At 45.6% G+C, this 18,229-nt stretch overlaps 1 protein-coding gene and 1 long non-coding RNA gene across 4 annotated transcripts in view; one reads left to right on the top strand and one right to left on the bottom strand.

Annotated features, from left to right (window-relative positions):
* LOC138811636 (uncharacterized) overlaps nt 1-18,229 on the bottom strand; it is a 189,083-nt gene that overhangs the window by 46,115 nt on the left and 124,739 nt on the right. The window lies entirely within an intron of this gene.
* The window catches only part of LOC138811635 (alpha-parvin), a 145,924-nt gene that overhangs the window by 116,714 nt on the left and 10,981 nt on the right, over nt 1-18,229 (top strand). For both annotated transcript variants that reach the window (XM_069999336.1, XM_069999337.1), the window contains exons 6-12: nt 6,780-6,895; nt 11,641-11,699; nt 13,485-13,504; nt 14,503-14,564; nt 15,088-15,156; nt 17,169-17,270; nt 17,935-18,007. In XM_069999336.1, the coding sequence (XP_069855437.1) occupies nt 6,780-6,895; nt 11,641-11,699; nt 13,485-13,504; nt 14,503-14,564; nt 15,088-15,156; nt 17,169-17,270; nt 17,935-18,007 (501 nt within the window). The remainder of the gene's footprint in view (nt 1-6,779; nt 6,896-11,640; nt 11,700-13,484; nt 13,505-14,502; nt 14,565-15,087; nt 15,157-17,168; nt 17,271-17,934; nt 18,008-18,229) is intronic.

Raw genomic sequence — 18,229 nt, 5'->3', positions numbered from 1 at the left:
TGATAGCACTGCCAGCAGTAATCTCTTCTTCAGGTTTCTAATGTGTAACACCCAGGCACAGACACCAAGTACCTCCTTCAGCATAATTACACCTTTGCTGGCACAGCTACATAGCATGATGAGCTGCTGTGAGTAGCACACAACTAGGAACAGGGCATTCTCTGCCAAGCAGAGGGAGACAATGACTACGCCTGAAGCCAGAGAAGGGGGACTCTGGGTCTGATTGCTGGCTCCATTCTTTATCACCTGTGTGACCCTGGACCAGCGATGCCTCTATAGCAAATATGCTCAATATGTGCCCATCACTTCTGGGTTCAGGGATCCAGCAGTGAAGAAGCACAGTCCTTGCCTTCAGGAAGCTTCCATTCATAGTCCTGACCTCTCTATGCCTTGACTTTCTCATCTGAAAATGGGGATAAAAAAGATTCTTACTCAGATGGTTAAGTAAATATTGCAAGGATTAAAACATATTAGGCTGGGCTTGTGGCTCAGTGGTAGAGTGCTTCCCTAGCATGCACGAAGCCCTGGGTTCAATTTCTTAGTACCACATAAACAGAAAAAGCCAGAAGTGGCGCTGTGGCTCAAGTGGTAGAATGCCAGCCTTGACCAAAAAGAAGCTCAGAAACAGTACCCAGGCCCTGAGTTCAAGCCCCAGGACTGGCAAAAAAATATGTGTGTGTGTGTGTGTGTGTGTGTGTGTGTGTGTGTGTGTGTGTGTGTGTGTGTGTGTGTGTGTGTGTGTGTGTGTGTGTGTGTGTGTGTGTGTGTGTGTGTGTGTGTGTGTGTGTGTGTGTGTGTGTACAGGAGTACAAATGAGACACTAAATACCATAATATACACTAATATTTAAATGCCTTATATCTGCATTTGGAAAGTTTCAGTAATAAAAAATGGCCGCTATGGCCAGGCGCCAGTGGCTCTAACCCTAGCTATTCAGGAGGCTGAGATCTGAGGATCACGGTTCAAAGCCAGCCTGGGCAGGAAAGTCTGTGAGACTCTTATCTCCAATAAACCAGTAGAAAACCGGAAGTGGCACTGTGGCTCAAGCAGTAGAGCTCTCGCCTTGAGCTGAAGAGCCGAGGGACAGTGCCCAAGCCCAGAGTTCAAGCCCCATGACCGACCAAAAAAAAAAAAAATTGTCGTTATGAATAGGAAAAAAGAGCAGCACTAAAGCCCTAGATCAGGGACGTTGGTAATTCAGCAGCTTGTTCTGCCATCCTTTCCTGAGCAGAAAGACAACACAATGTCCCCAGATAGACAGCCAGAGCTGCTAAAGAGAGACAGGAGGGAAAGAACTTTCCCTCAGAGCTGAGCCTGCCACATTCCTTATGGAATCAACCACTACCTCTTGTAAATAAGCCCAGCTCTTCTTGTCTGAGGCGTTGCAGGGAGCATCCACAGAGGTAATTAACCCTCCAACCCAGTAATTCAGTTCTGGAGCTCTATGAAAGGGAAGTAATTCATGGGACGTAAACAGAGACACAGCTAAGACATTTAACTTTGTGTTCTCTCTGTACAGCAACAGGTTGAAAAACTGTAAAAGGATCATAATCAACCTAGGGCTTAAATTTACTACAGGATAGTTAGAAATAGAAGCAGATATCCCAAATTGTTAACTATGAAGGCCACAGGACAGACAGAAATCACGCATGATAGAATACTAACAGAAAATAAGGAAGCACAAGCATAGACTAAAACATGTAAATGCATGCATATTTTGTGCATATTTTAATGGTCACGTGAACATATGAATAATCATGATTCTTATATACATTTTCTCAAAGTTAAAGTAAGCATGAACTGAACAAATCATCCAGAGCCACTGAAGACCATGTTATTTTTTTTTTTTTAACCAGTCCTGGGGCTTGAACTCAGGGCAGAGGCACTGTCTCTGAGCTTCTTTTGCTCAAGGCTAGTGGCTTGAGCCACAGCACCACTTCTGGCTTCTTCTATTTATGAGGAACTGAAACCAGGGCTTCATGCACACTAGACAAGCACTTTACCACTAAGCCATATTCCCAACCCTAAGACCATGTTCTTGATGTACACTTATCTCAGCCTTTTGGATGGAAGCCAGGATAAGGGATTCATGTTTTTCTGTGTTGTGGTTGTCATTCTTCTGTATTCTAGGAAGTGGGACACAGGGTAAATCAGAACTAGGCAGGAGTCTTCCTTCGAGGGGTTCTCCAATACTCATCAATGATTGAGCACTTCTTCCCTTTTTGTTCTCCCTCACAAGAACACTATTAGCATTTCGAGGGACAGAGGGAAATATAGCTCCTCTCCAGAATAGCCTGTGGCACCCAGCTCTGAGGAAGAGTTCCCTCCCTCCTGTCTCCATTTGCAGCTTTAGCTGTCTATCTAGGGACACTGTCTTTCTGCTCAGAAAAGGATGGCAAGAACAGACTGCTGAATTACCAAGGTGCCTGATCTAGGGCTTTAGGGCTGCTCTTTTATCCTATTCATAACATCAAAATTTCCAAATGCAAATAAAAGAAATTTTAGTATTAACTAGTGTAGGTTATCTTGTGTGTATCTGTCTGATAAATGGTGTACAATATACATGTGTGTACATATGCACAGGAGTCCTCCCTTATTCAAAGGTGGTAATGTGTTATAAGACCCCCAACTGCCTGAAACTATAGGTGGTCCCTAAACGTATATATTGTCTTTTCCTGTACATGCACAAATTTAATGTCTTTTCCAACTTAACTAAGCAAGTATACACTGTAACTGTACTTTTTTGCACTTGAAAGTAAAACAGCAAAACTACCACCAATTTCTTTTTCCTTTTTCACAATTCCCTAAGTAGAACACTCATTCTTACCATAGATCTTAGCAATCTCAGTGTACAATTACCTTCTCACTTTTAAAGAAGCACTTTACACCTTCTCTTCAGCATATCTGAATTGCCAGCATCATTATTCTGTACTTTGGGCTGTATTAAGTAAAACAACACAAGCACTGATCCTGAGACACTCGGGGAATACTGTGTATGCCTGTGTGGGTCTATGTGTTTTATAAAAGTGAGATCAACCTATACATGTAGGAAGAAATGTCTTTTTAGTTGTTAACTATTTGATATGCTACTGTTATATAAATGACATTGTATAGATATGATAGAATTAATGGTAAGTGTTTTTAGATGTGAATTTTCACATTAATAACAATATGGTTTGATGAATTCTCTGCCGTAAGACCCATAATTGTTCTTTTAGGATGAATACTTAGGAGTGGTGTCTTAGGACTAAGGAGGATGTACATTTTCAAGGGACTAAGGAGGATGTACATTTTCAAGGTCATAATATATATTATCAAGTTACCTCCAGTTTCTGTTTCTACCACAGAATATATTCAGAGGACTATTTCTAATTCCATAGCTGTTTTTAAAGCTGTCTTCCAGCCCAGGAGTACTTGTGCACAGTACATACAGTGGAGCCATGGTCCTTGCTCTTACTCAGCCCGTTTTGATCCTTCCCCAAGCACAGGCTTAGGGCAGCCTTACAGTACCGAGTGATATGAGGAAAAAACACCCAGGGGAGATGCCAGAACCAGCAACAATGAAGGGGCCCAAACATGCAGCAGTTGTTAGAATTATTTTAAGCTATCTTTCTACTTTAGCATGACTATATTCTAAGTGATGGCCACGTTATATTTCTCTATATATGAACTATATAGAGAAATAGATACATATGCAGTTATAGATCTATATGTCCATAAATTTATATTTTTATCTCATTCCTACTAAATTGACCTTTAACATTACATTATCTATATTTATACCTCCATTGTCTTAATGATTTTCAGTGCATGCAAACTATCCGTGTGTGTGTGTGTGTGTGTGTATGTGTGTGTGTGTGTGTGTGTGTGTGTGTGTGTGTGTGTGTGTGTGTGTGTTCGCGCGCGCGCGCGCCAGTCCTGGGGCTTGAAACTCAGGACCTGGGCACATATCTGAGCTTTTGTGTATGTGTGCCAGTCCTGGGGCTTGAACTCAGAGCCAGGGTGTTTTTGCTTAAGGCTAGCACACTCTAGTGCTTAAGCCAAAGCTCCACTTCTGCCTTTTTTGGTTTTACTTGGAGGTAAGAGTCTGAGGGACTTTCTTGCCCAGGCTAGCTTTGAACTGTGATCCTCAGATCTCATGCTACTGAGTAGCTAGGATTACAGGCATGAGTCCATCACTCTCTAAGCTTTTTGAATGAAGGCTAGCCCTCTACCAGTGGAGCCACAGCTTCACTTTGGTAGTTAATTAGAGATAAGACTCTCCCAGACATTCCTACCTGGGCTTGTTTGGAACCTCCATCCTCAGATCTCAGCCTCCTGAATGTAATGATGCCCCCCAGGCCCAGGACAAGTCCTCCCATTTTGTGACTCTACTATACTCTGGAACGTAGTGATTGTGAAATTATGCTTGGTCCAGCCTGTAGATTACAAGGAGGACTCGGGTGTCACTGGGGAAATGACAGGCAGCCATCAGTGGGCTCATAATCATCTTTTTTTTTTAATGAGCTCTACCCATTAGCTTTTAGAATACAGGGTTTCTCTGTTTTTTTTGAGTTTTTTTTTTAAGTTATTTCTTGCTGCTGGAGATTAGTGTATCCCAGGGTTGAATTTTGATGATAATATATCACATAGTAGTTAACATCTTTATCCTCGTAGTGTGTAATTATTCCTTTTGAAAGGATCCCCAGGCAGACAGAGCATTGATCAAACGTATCTGACAACTGTTTGATGCTTTTGGTATTGTCACATATTGCTCACCAAGATAGTCTTGATGATGTATAGGTGACGTACAGCTTATATGACCACAACATTTCCAGCATAATGTTTTGTCATTAAAGGAAGGGTGTCAGCAAGTGTACCTCTAGCCCTCAGACTCAGACCAGGGGTGGCAAGACAGTTCTAACCAGAGGATCAGCCATCAGTGATTTTTTTATCTCTGCCCCTTAGTGACGGTGCCACTTTTAGGAGAACACTCCCAGCCAGGAGCCTCTTTGGAACTATACTAAGTCTAGGTAAAACTCAGTTGACAATGCCAACATTGTCTTCTTTGGAAGGCTGGGCATTCGGAGAGCCATTGCCTGCTGTGTCGTGTGAGATTGAGCTGCTGTCCTCAGTCTGTTGAAATAGTGAAGATAACAAGAAACTAATGAATTCCAAAGGAATGTCTGAATCATTTCCTTTTCTGGTGATTTCTCAAAGCTTCTGCTTCCACAGACTTGTCAATCCAGGGAAGACAGAATGACACACTCATAATGAGTCCAGTGCATACTCAGGGCACAAATAGCTTTCTGGGTTTTTTCTTTTTTTTTTTCACTTAAATGGACCCTAAAGGGAAAAGCCATGTTGCTGACAGGGCTGTGGCACAGGTAAAGTCCCTGGCAAATCTTCCTTTTATGAGAAGGAAAAGGGAGAAATCTAGTGTGTTTTGATTGCCTAGGTGCCAGGTACTTTCATGTAAGTTATACTTTCTAAGTATCAGTCATTTCTGAGCACCTGCTTTGTTCCAGGAGCCCTGCCTTCATTGTCTCTGGAAATCCTTACAATTTCTGTATCCACATAAATCTCGTCATACCCATTTGTACAGTTGAACAGATTAAGGCTCAGAGGCTTCAAGTGGGCTGTCCTACCCAAGGTCAGAGCCCCAGTGAGTAAGTGGCAGAATTACACAGTCACAATTCAAGCTTCATTGTGCTGACATTAGGTATCAGCCTTTTTCTCCTCATCTACTGAGAAAACCACAAGCCAGGATAGCCCAGCCTTCTCCAGTGTAAATGGCTTAACATTCAGCACATGGCTTTGCAGCGCTAGAAACCTTTGGGGTCATAAATACCAACTCTAAGCTGTTCCCTCGGGCATGGCCTATGCTGACCACTCATTTTTCTTTCTCAGGAAAGCAGCAAAGCACTTTGGGTGGCTCTTGTGCGTTCCTTCAGAGAGCTCAGCCCCAAACAGAGGCCTAGGGCCCCCGACTCAGTGCCCACTTGTCCAGTGTTGGTTAGAGGTAGTGTGAACAATCCAAAGCAGATAAGCTCACAGTATCTGAAGGGCAGGAACAGGGACACGGGGCTGGGGAGCAAGTAGCTGAACTCACAATGCATTGGCATCCTGATGGGAGCCTGAGTTAGAATAGAAACCCTGGGCTGGACAGTGGCTCAGCGGTGGAGTGCATGCCTTGCATGCATGAGGCCCTGGGTTCAATTCCTTAGCACCACATAAGCAAAAAAAAGCGGGAAGTGGCGCTGTGGCTCAAGTGGTAGGCTCAAGCGCTAGCTTTGAGCTGAGGGACAGCACCCAGGCCCAGAGTTCAGGCCCCTGGAAATGACCAAAAAAAAAAAAAAGCAAACTAGCCAGGCACCGGTGGCTAATGCCTGTAATCCTAGCTACTCAGGAGGCTGAGATCTGAGGATCACAGTTCAAAGCCAGCTCCGGGCAGGAAAGTCTGTGAGACTCTTATCTCTAATAAACCACTAGAAAACCAGAAGTGGCGCTGTGGCTCAAGTGGTACAGCACTCGCCTTGAGCTGAAGAGCACAGGGACAGCGCCCAAGCCCAGAGTTCAAGCCCCACAACCGACAAAGGAAAAAAAAAATAGAAACCCTGCAGTAATAAGACCCAAAGAAGGGGCTCCAAGGGACCTGGCTAGGAACTGAGAGGCCCATGGTGACTGAGGGACCTTCAGAGGGGACAAGAGAGCACTGAGTGGAGTACATTCTGACTATCTACTTATGTTGCCTAGGACCTAGAAGAAAATACTCTCATTTTTAAATCCTTCCATTTCAGCTGTTCACGCCAAGAGCCTGGTGGCCATCTTACACCTACTGGTTGCTCTGTCTCAGTATTTCCGGGCACCAATCCGACTTCCGGACCATGTTTCCATCCAGGTGGTTGTGGTCCAGGTAAGATGAACACCGCAACAACCATATGCCTTTAAAGAGCTGTGGAAGCAACATGGCTCATGCCTGTAATCCTAGCTACTCATGAGGCTGAGATTGAGAATCATGATTCCAAGACAGCCCAGGCAACTTCTTGCCTTGAGATTCTTACCTCCAATTAATCACCAGAGAGCTCAAAATGGAGCTGTAGTTCAAGTGGTAATGTACTAGCCTTGGATGGAAAAGGAGACAGTGCCCAGACCCTGAGTTCAAGCCTTAGGACCAGCACAAAAAAAAAAAAAAAAAAAAAGAAATCTGTGGAAGCAACAGTCTAACGCACATTGGGTATGTTGTTAGAAGAACTGACAGTACAGCTGGGTGGGTGCTGAGCCTGCTTGGCTGTGTGTTAGAAGTTACATGAGAAACATCAAATACATGTGGGCTTTTGCCTGCTAGATGGATAAAGGAATGGGGTAAGGGGAGTGTGTTAGTATATACAGTAGGGCTGTATGAGGTCTGTGCCTGGAGTTTACATGTTTTTGTTGGGAGATGGTAGAATGTAGATTTGGGGGTATATGTTATGTTTCTGAGGCATGTGTGGTAGGACAGAAGAAGAGGTGTGTGTTCAATGTTCACACATGTGTGCAGGGTGCCCAGAAAGCTATGGAGAAATGAGGTATTGGGGGAGGCAGCTGGGTGTGGGGGAAGGGGTGTATGTATGTGTGAGACCTCGCTGGCCATACCTGGATTGGACGCACTGCTGCTCCTCACTCACCAGCCAACAGAGCCGGGACCTCAAGTCCTCTTTTCCAGATTGTTGGATGGAATTTCCATTCACATATGGCTGTGTAATTTCCACAGTGAGGGTGTGCTCTCTCCCCACGACTATCTCACTCCGCTCCTAACCCCATTAAATACTCAAATGCAATTTTGTTTTCCAACTTTATGCCCATTTAGCACAAGGTCACCGTTCTGTTTGTGTGCTTCTGTTCTTTTCCAAATAAACAGGCAGTGAAGGCAAACTCTCTGCACAAGCAGCTCCCTGGTTACCTGAGGCTACCCAGGGTTCTGGAATAGACAACAAGAGGCAACTCTGCAATCTCTGAGTGAGGGAAAGGCGTGTAGCCTGGGAAACTTTGCCAGGTCAGGCCAGGCCAGTCTGCAGGATAAAAGAGCTTAGAAGCTGAGCTTTCAGGTATCAGAAGAAGATAAACTAGGAATAATGACACCATGGCCCTACCTGCCAGGAAGCAAGACTACAACTAGGAAGCAGAAGGCTATCAGCTAACCGTGCTAAGCCGTGAGTCAGACTCTTAAAGTGCAGCTGACTGTCAGGTACTAATTGTGCTCATTTATTGAGCCCTTTATATGAGATAGGGTGCTTGGCATGTTGTATGTGCTGTAGATACACAATACATTCTGGAGACAAGCATCTTCATGATGGACCAGGTCATCTCCACTGTGTTAATGATGGGTGAAGCCATCTTGTGTTTTTTATAAGTACCATTGGGGGGAGGAGAAATGAATAGGTGATGCACAGAGGATTGGGGACAGGCAGGAGGGCAGGGGAGGGGAGGGAACAGTGAAACTATTCTGTACAATTCTACAATGAGGGATATATTTGTCTAGAGTTATAAAATAATGTAGTGCATGAAGGGTCAGCTCTAACAAAAATCTGCACTTTCAGAGGCTAGTGATTGGTCACTGCAAGTTCTGCAAGGTTATCCGTAATGGCCTGGGGGAAATCTCAGCATCTGTGAACCTACAACTACTCTAAAAAACATAGTCTACTAAATACCACAATTCCTGGAACAGTAAATGAAAGACTACATAATGAAAGACTACATAACTTTTTTTTTTCAGTACTGGGGTTTGAATTCAGGATCTGGTAGTCACTAGTCAGGTGCTCTACCACGTGTGCTATTTCCCTAGCCATGTTTGCTTTGATATTTTTCAGAAAGGGTCTGAATTTTTGCTCGGGATTTGCATAGGCCTGTGATCCTTCTACTTAGGGCCTCCCACAAGTTAGGATCACAGATAGGCACCACCATACCTGTCATCCTGATTGAGATGATGGGGTCTTGTTAGTCCTTTTGCCCAGATTGGCCTTAAATTGCAATTCTGATTTCTGCCTTCCAAGTAGCTAATACATTAATTAATCATATTTATTTCAACTCATAGCTCAAACTTCCTAGGCAGACCTCCTGAACAATACCCCCAGCCTCTTTGCCATTAGTTAGTTCAAGGTGGGGTCTCACGCTATGCTTGGGCTGGCTCAGGTTGCAGTCCTTCAACATGTGCTTCCCTACATCAGTGGGGATAATGGGCAGGTGCCACTGCACCAGGCCATTATGTTTTCCCGTAGCTTGGGCAGTAGGCATGTACCGCCATGTCCATGGTTGAAATGGACCTTGAAGTCATGCGCTTCAACTTGAACACCAATCTCAGTCTTCCCAAGTAGCTGGGATGTCAGGCTTGTGCCAACATTCCTGGAAGACCTGAAAAATGTTTCAGTTGTATAAACATGCTCTTGTTATACTCATATAACAAAAGAGGTGTATATTTATATACACCTCTTACATTGCTAGTGGAAATACTTTTATGCTCACTGACCTCTTGTACCTTCTCTTTTCTGACAATCCATTTCAACCCCTTATTCACTTATTTATTGAACATCTTTATTTTTCCTACCAGCTAGAATAAACAGTTCTAATGAAAATAGCAAAATATGGCTGTTAGAACACCTGTGGACAAAAAATTATGACAAGGTTTGAGGACTCCTATTTTGAAACAGCCTACATCTCAGGCCTTATTTTGAGCTTACTCATAGACCATTAGAAGGCTGTTGTAGGTTTCATTTCCTATAGGAAGTTAACATGAGGACATGGAAGAAGAGGATGTATTATACCAAGTAGCATCGCCCATGTCATAAGTTACAGAGTGATTTGTTTCATCAAGTGAACAGGTACAGAAGTTGGCCTCAGAAAGTTCCTGGATGAATTATAGGAAGAACTCTCCAGTGGATAAATAATGAAGAGAGTCGAGATGATAAGCAAGGGCCTGTTTAACCCAGATTTCCTTTCCATTCTATCTATACAAAAGCACTTAATTCCACATGAACTGAAAGGTGAAGTTTTATGTCTGGAAATGGTCTTACAAGACCAAGGTTCCACCAGCCCATGGGACACTGTGACATGTGACTAAACTCAATTTGGAAAAAGTCTTTATCATCCATCACCTGGTCACCTTTAAATATCTGTTTTTCCCTTTACTTCCTTTTTTAGCTTGATAGTTCATTCTTTGTGTAAACTGGTGAGACTGTTGGCTTTGTCTAGCTCTGCTTTCCCTTTGGTCGGAGAGTTTTGCAAGGACACTGGTATCTGGGAATGTAAGAGGACATTGATGGAAGTTTTGATAGGAAGTTTTGAAGGTGTGTCAGCTAAGCTCACAGGCCCCTCGTTAACACCCACCTCAGCCTTGAAACCAACCTGCTCTGTGAATCCTATATCCTCCCCAGACTGTCATCCAGGTGCCCAGTGCTGGCTGTCTAAGCACCAGTTAGTGAATTTGCCTGCTGGTACCCATCAAAAAAGCTCCCTAATGCTCCTTCATTAGCCCCAAGGCCACACAGCAAAGGCACAACTCTCCAACCAGCACTCAGGGCTGCCTAGAGACTTAATACCTTCCTTCCAAAGGAATCACTGCTCAGATTTGTGCTGTCCTGATTCTGCATGTTGGCTGAGGGCATTCCTTCCTGCAGTGGACCCTCAGTGTCTAGCCACATCCTGGCTCTCCTGGAAGTTCCTACTTCAGGAACCACCCCACCCTCCACCACCAAAGGCGGCTTTTCTGGCCATCCATCTGAAAGGCCACACCCCCACCCTGCATCCAGCACTTCCACTTTGCACAGAGCAGCCACAGAATTATTGTCCGTAACACTTTTGAGAGTGAAAGGAACCTTTTAGTCATTAAGGTAAAGATATCAGGCACAGCCCAGGACCATTCAGGGAACCATTCTCCCTTGCCTACTTCCTCCTCAGCTTTTACTCTTAAGTCCTCAGAAGCCTTAAAGCTAGGTGAGACACTCCATTGTATCTGTTCTAACTCCAGTCCAGGGCAGCCTCTAGAGGAGGAATTACTGGAAGAGGGTTGGGCAAGGGATGGGTGCACAGCTGACTTGCTGGTTGGCTGGGTGAGGCTCCCAAAATGCTCTACCTTTTTCTCAGGGTACCTAAGTAAGATCCACACTAATTAATAAAAAGCTTCAGTTAAAAAAAAAAAGTAAAACAAAGCAAAATGAGTTTAAAAAAGAAAAAAAAGAAAGTTATGCCTCTGTCTGAATTCTCCAAGTTGGTCTGGGTTCTTCTATCCAGCAACTCTAGTTAAAAGTCTTTCTCAGCCTCCCTCCATGGCCCCAGCTGGAGGGCAGACACACCCTGGCCTTCATTTCCATTTGGTTTACTGTGTGTTACTCCGGGAGGCTCACAGTTTGCTTCCAGCAGAAAGTCTTCCAAGAAAAGAAAGATTCACCATCCAAGAGACAGCCTACTTGTTTGGACTAAACACTAATCGCCCTGCTCCTAATGGTACAGTCCAGGCCCCCAAACTCAGGGCCTCTGTTCCCTTCTAGGATTATCTTGTCTCTAGGAACATTTCTTAAAATGCCAGTAACTTTCTCAATGTCAGAAATGCTAATCATTTTTTTGTTATTTTTCTGAAGCGTATTTTTGTCTTTTCTTTCCCAATTCTCCCTCCCTCCCCTATTTCAGAAACGAGAAGGAATCCTCCAGTCCCGGCAAATCCAAGAGGAAATAACTGGTAACACAGAGTATGTCAACACCATTGTTGCCAACGAGTCTGTAATGGAACACAGATGTTTCTCCGAAATTCACCCATTTGCTGATATTTAGCTTTCATTTATTGGGATTGCAGGAGGGATTAGACTACAGCCAATGATTATAGTTTAGCCTTTTCCATGCATTCAAAACATGCCTCTCAATGCTCAAGGTACAAACTTGGGTGGGGAAGTGGGGAAGGGGTATTAGCGGTGATTGAAAAATTCTAATTTTGTGGCACTCCAGGAAAAAAAAAAAAAGTCTGTGCCCAAAAAAGCCAACCAGCATGGAATCGTAGTGCCATAAACACAGGGTTGAATTTAAATTGTTAACCTTCACTGCTTTTTTTCCTTTTTTTCTGAATCTAATTTATTTGGTCATGTGCCATGACCCAAAAATGTCCCCCACCACTTTTGAGTTGAGTTGTCTTTCAGGGGTTTGGTTTTGTTACTTACATTTGCTTTTAAAAATCAGAAAATCAGGACATGGGAAAGACTTGCCGTGAGGAACTGGAGCTTTGATCTTAAGCAGAAAGCGCAGGTTGGTGGAAGGCTTTGGGATCATCAGGCTGGCCTTGATCCTGATCCCACATGAAGCTAAGCAAAGTTATTTCTGGCCTCCCCTGTGCCCTGACTTTTCTGTCTGTCCCCCTTGAATAAGAGCAGTACACTGGAAAGAACAGGTACCTGTAAGTCTTGAGTATCTGAACCCCTCTAACCTCAGTCTCCTCATCTGAGTGATGAGCTTTTTGCTAGCCTAGAGGCATAATGGCCCTCCTTTCTGTCCTTCCTGGTCCTGGCTAACCCTCCCCTTGCAGGTCCTGTTCCTTCTCTAGGAAGCTCCGTTACATTCTCCAGCATGGCCACAGGAGTCCTGGGCTCTGCTTGTCTGGACTACATGGTGCATAAGGGCACCTGAAGCAGTGGTTATACACATAAGCCCTCAGAGCCCAGGGGTGATGGACACTCTAGCCTTGGTCTATCCTACAGAAAGTCCATGTCCATTAATCTTCCCAAGATACTAAGTATAGGTGATCCTTAGTGGGTGATAGGTATATGTCTAGATAAACCAATATCATAAGAATCATGAGAACCAAAAACATTGAGAATAAAATAGGAATTAGGTAACTTCCCTCTAGATATTAAATGCTCATGACACCCACTGAAGTGCCTTGCCATTCCTGGACTCATTTTTGAGATAGAGAGATCTGGAGGCCAGAGAGGTTCCTCAGCTTGCTGGAAGTCACACAGGGGAAATAAGTCTCATTAGTGATTTGTCTCTACTACTTAGACTTTGCTGTTTTTCAGCTGCCCGTGTGAGTCTAGCTCCTCCCCTTCTCTAAAAAAAACATCCTGGGTCAGTGGCAGGTGCAGCTATATATCACAGGATGGGCATGGAAGAGACAGCTGACCTTCCAGGTAGTTGTACACAACCACCAGGGCAGAAAACCTCTACACTGAAGGAGGGCATGCTGCTCTCTGTCCTGAGAAGCATGATGAGCCAGTTAGAATCTTTAGCCCCCTAACATCAGTATTCTTTCGTAACTACAAGCCATAGAATGACCAGATGACCAGAACAAACCCTGCACGAATCACGTGAGGCTAGAGTTTGCATTCACACGGGTAATCTATGTAGCAACAGAGAAAAGAGGTAGTAACAACGTGAAGTCTCATCCAAGGCCAGGCTGGTGGCAAGGAGGGAGGGGCTGACTCCTCTCACAGGACTAGACTCCTGAGAGTTGGAGGGGAAAGTCACACTGCTGTCTTTCTTTCCTGCAGGGCTCTGTCGGGAAGGCATGGTGAGTTATTTGAGGCTGCAGCAGCTGCCTAGACGTGTGTCTGCTTCAGCCTGGGGATCCAGCTGGCTGGGTGGCAAGGACAGCTGACACGATCCCTCATTTGCTGGTCTGCACAAGCCTGGTCCTGCAGGACAGGCTTGCCCTGTGGGTATGGGAGAAGCACAGGAGGAGGCGTATGAATGCTCTCGGAGACCGGGCTCTGCCCCTCACCTTCTTTCTTCCCTTATCCCTTTGGGCTTACTTATGGAGTCCATGAAGGTCAGAGATCCCCTTCCAGCAGTTTCAGCTTTGGTGGAGAAGGTCACAAACACTCCAGCCCCAGGTTGTAGCAAGAAGAATCTACATGGGCATATGATGTGGCTATTCTTCTGTTATCTTGGTATTTACTGAGTATTCTTATAAAATAGCCCACTATGCTGAAAACAAGGGACCTCAGTACAGCACAGAGTTTATAGAGCACACACCCTCGCCTTCCATCTACATGACAAACCAGTGCAAAGTCATCTTTCATGTGGCATTTTTATAGAAAGGGAAACCGAGGCGCAAGCACTTACAAAATGTAGATCCCTCTGGAGGAGGCACTCACCTTCTCTCAAGCATGCAGGGTCTCCATCTCTGTGTTTGTCTTGGCTATCTTGAGTTTGAAAATAAGGAGCCGACATACTCTGATATTTGGATAGCCTTCTCCTTCCCAAGAGTTTCAGAACACTAGAACCATGAGTGCACCCTGATACTGTGGCATAGGACTGAGCCCAGGACAGTTGCCTAGCAAAGTCCTCATACACAGCAGATCAGCTCAGTGGAGGACTGATCCTTGTAACCAGGGTGAACACACAGAAAAAGGCCCAGAGGGTAGGAAGCAGCCTCAACTCAGCGAGATCCCAGACTGCAGAATACCCACCACTGCCTGCATCCCAGACCATTTCCAGTGGGAGCCGGCGGTGGGGCTTCCCACCAGGACCGCAGTCTGTACTCCACATTCCTTCCTTCTCTTTTAGAACGTGATGCCTTCGACACCTTGTTTGACCACGCACCAGACAAACTCAATGTGGTGAAAAAGGTGGGTGTGAGGCCTCCGAGGGAGTGAGTGGGGGTGCTGTAGGGAAACCTGTGCTCCAGTTCAGTGTCATGACCTCACCTCTGCACACACAGGGCTCTTTTTGATGCCCATCTGTCTGTCTCTTCTGTAGGGCCTCACCCAGGTTTCGTACTTTGGGGTACCAGTCCCATCTTCCCTTTCAAAATGACTGGCAGCCCTCCCTGTTCATCACACAGATCTTCCCGTGGGGACAGTGGGGAGTTGTGTCATTAGCTCCACCAAAGAAGGAACTCGGGAATCATTTTATCCCCGAGCCATCTTGCTAGCTCCTTTCCCACCCTGCAAACTCCAGCCTCAGATGCCCTACCTGTCAGCCTGTTTCTCAGTCCTCTGTCACGTGTGCTGCTAAGAACCTGTGCCTTTCCCTGTGGCTCCAGGGCCTTTCCACGGGCTGCCCACTCTCAGGACGGAGTCCCAGGGGGGAATCCTGAGTGTGGCACAGACAGGAGTCTCCACTTCAACGTCCCTGTGTCTTTTTTTGTAGACCCTCATCACCTTTGTGAACAAGCACCTGAATAAACTGAATCTGGAGGTCACAGAACTGGAAACCCAGGTGGGTGACAGCTGGAGAAAGGGTGGGAAGCAGGTGGTGGACAGGCAGTGGTCCACGTGCCCCACCCACTAGGCTAGGCTTTCCCACAAACCTGCAGCTTTCCAGGCTGAGAGGCTGAGGGGTAAAGCATGATGTCTGTTCCACTCAGCGGTCCTCAGGCCCTACTCAAGGTTGACCGCTTTGAGGAGGGCTGAGCCCATGAGTTCCAGCTAGTTAACGTGCAAAGTTCATTCAGCACCTGCTCTAGGCCCGTGCTGCACTCCACCTGTGGTCTTCCTAGAGCAAGACCAAGAAGTCTGGACTCTTGTAAACAAACTATTGTTTGCTCCACAAACACAGTGGTCCAGCCTTTGAAAGGTTCTAGAATATCAATCATACATACAACCATGGATTTGTTCTCAGGTACCTCCACACCGGTCTACAGACCTTCTCCAAAATGCTTTCCCCCCAGGCCCCTGCTGGTGGACAAGTGGACAATGACCTACCCTGATTTCCTTGCACTTAGTCCACAAGCCTCTTTTCCCCTGAGCTCTTTTTCCCTGGCTCTACTGCCCAGCAAACCTAGGAAGTCAGGTTTGGATTTGCTTTCTTGTTTTCCCAGATAGGAATAAAAGTAGTAATTTGTATTGACTGTCAAGTCAAGCAGGTCACAAATACTTCACTGGTTTAGTCTTCTCTATAATTCTATGGGGAAGAGAAACAATGCTGTTAACATCCCCATTTTACAGATGAGAAAAATGAGGGATAGAGAAGGTCGGAGTACCATAGCTAGTAAGTAGTATGACTGGAATTAGAAACCAGAGCCCACCTTTTTACAGCTGCCCTGGGCTGCCTATCTAGCCATGAGTAAGTAATATTTGAGAAAGGAGAATGGTAGTCCCATATGATGCCACAGTTCTTTCTCTGTGCAAAAAGCAAAAGTCAGCAGGATGCTGGTGGCTCACACCTATAATCCTAGCTACTTGGGAAGCTGAAATCGAAGGATTGCAGGCAGGAAAGTCCATGAGACTCTTTTCTCCAATTAACCACAAAAAGTTGGAAGTAGAGGTATGGCTCAAGTGGTAGTCTACAAGCCTTGAGCAAAAATCTCAGGGACAGCGCCCTAGGCCCTGAATCAAGCCCCCAGAACTCACACACACAGAGCAAAAGTCATGGGTGTGGTGCTGCCCACCTGCAGTCTCCCCACTCAGGAGGTTGAAGCAGGAGTTTGAGGTCATCCTTGGCTATACAGTGAAACTGTCTCAAAAAAAAAAAAAAAAAAGGCAGAAATCAGGGGATTGCAGTTAAAGATCAGCTGGGAATTAAAATTCAGGAGATTCCATCTAGCCGATGGCTGGACACAACACAGTCCTGTCATCTTGGCCACACAGGGAAACAAAAGTAGAAAACCATAGCCCAACTGACCTGAAAACCCTACCTTGAAAATAGTCAACAATAACAACAATTTTAAAAATGAAAATCAGCTAGTGGTGTAAGCGCAAGTAGTAGAATGCCAGCCTAGTAAACACAAGGCCTTGAGTTCACTCCTCAAAAAGTATAACAAATGAAGGCCAAGTACCTCTGGAAGCCTCCTCTTTTGCCTTGGATTTCACCTTGCTCTCCCCAGCCCCGCTCTGACTGTGGCTCTTACCTCTGATGCTTCTGTAGGTGACTGTTCTGTCTCATACAGAGCAGCCACCACAGTACTTCCACTTCAGTCTCTCCGTGAGCCCCTCAATGGCCATGAGCCACACTTGTCCAACTCTGGTCCCCATGCCCACATTAGAAATTGGGGTACACAGCCAATATTAAGCAATGCTAGATCAGTTGGCAGCAGGCCTTGGACTTATGAACCAGATACTGAGAAGACTTGATAGCAGAGCTCCCTGTCTTTGACCACTGACGCTCAGCCCTGTCAGCAGTCTACCTGGGAGGTGGCTATTGGGTGGGAAGACATGGCAGATGAACCATCACCAACGGGGCTTGGCTCAGGACCAACAAACCATCATTTGCCTCTGGCTCTCGCTCTCTAGTTTGCAGATGGGGTGTACCTGGTGCTGCTCATGGGGCTCCTAGAGGGCTACTTTGTACCCCTGCACAGCTTCTTCCTGACTCCAGATAGTTTTGAACAGAAGGTAAGTGAAAGGGGAATTGGGGGAAGCCCAGAACCCTCATCATGTGCACTAGGGTGCAGGCTACCAGGGTAACCTCTGCCGGGTCAGCAGTGTTTGGAGGCAGGACTGACTGAAGCAGCTAAGCTGGGAAGGAGTGACTGACATACTCCTAGGCATCCAGAAAGCCCTTGTATTCCCCAGCTGCCTAGCCTCCCCTCCTAGCTATGTGTTTCTATTGGTGCATGGCCAGTCTCATCTTCACAAGTAATAGGGAAGGTGGCTGCAGGGCTAGGTAGCCCTGTGGCACATGGCCAACCTGGTTCTGACAGCTTCCCCTATGTTACCACGTCCTGCTCACTAGACAGAGGTATTTGGTTCTGAGTAGAGACCCTTCTCTGCCTCCTGATGTCTTGCCATCTGATCTTTTCAGATACATGCACAGATATACCCAGTTTTTAATGCAGGGACATGACAGGATGAGAAAAGGGCTGCTCTAGGAGCATTCTGGGATCAGCAAGCCCACCCTCTACATGGCCTTCCCACTTCCATTCATGCTTGTCCTCAGATGAGCTCAGCATCCGCCTTCTGGCTATAGTGCTGGGCTCTTGCACTGCCCAGGAACAGATCCCGAGGTCCCCACAGTCTGAGATTGAGCATAATACGTACTCTGCATCTCTCCTGCCAGGTCTTAAATGTCTCCTTTGCCTTTGAGCTCATGCAAGATGGAGGACTGGAAAAGCCAAAACCACGGCCTGAAGGTATTGTGTCCTTCCCTGGGTGTATAATGCTATGGTGAACGCTTCATTTGAGAATTTGATTTGCAAAAACACTAATCCCTCAGTATCCATGGAAGACTGGCTACAGAATGTTTAATTTCCCTACATAAAATAGCCATAGTACAGTAGACTTTTGTATTCATGAGTACACAGTTCCAAGAGATGTCATCGAGTAAAAACATGGCTGCTCAGGAGGCTTAGAAC

This window comes from Dipodomys merriami, unplaced genomic scaffold, assembly GCF_024711535.1.
Source record: "Dipodomys merriami isolate MVZ:Mamm:240054 unplaced genomic scaffold, mDipMer1.0.p SCAF_542, whole genome shotgun sequence".
Classification (NCBI taxonomy): domain Eukaryota; kingdom Metazoa; phylum Chordata; class Mammalia; order Rodentia; family Heteromyidae; genus Dipodomys; species Dipodomys merriami.
Note: the sequence above shows the minus strand (reverse complement) of the source record. Positions and strands in the feature narration are given on the sequence as shown.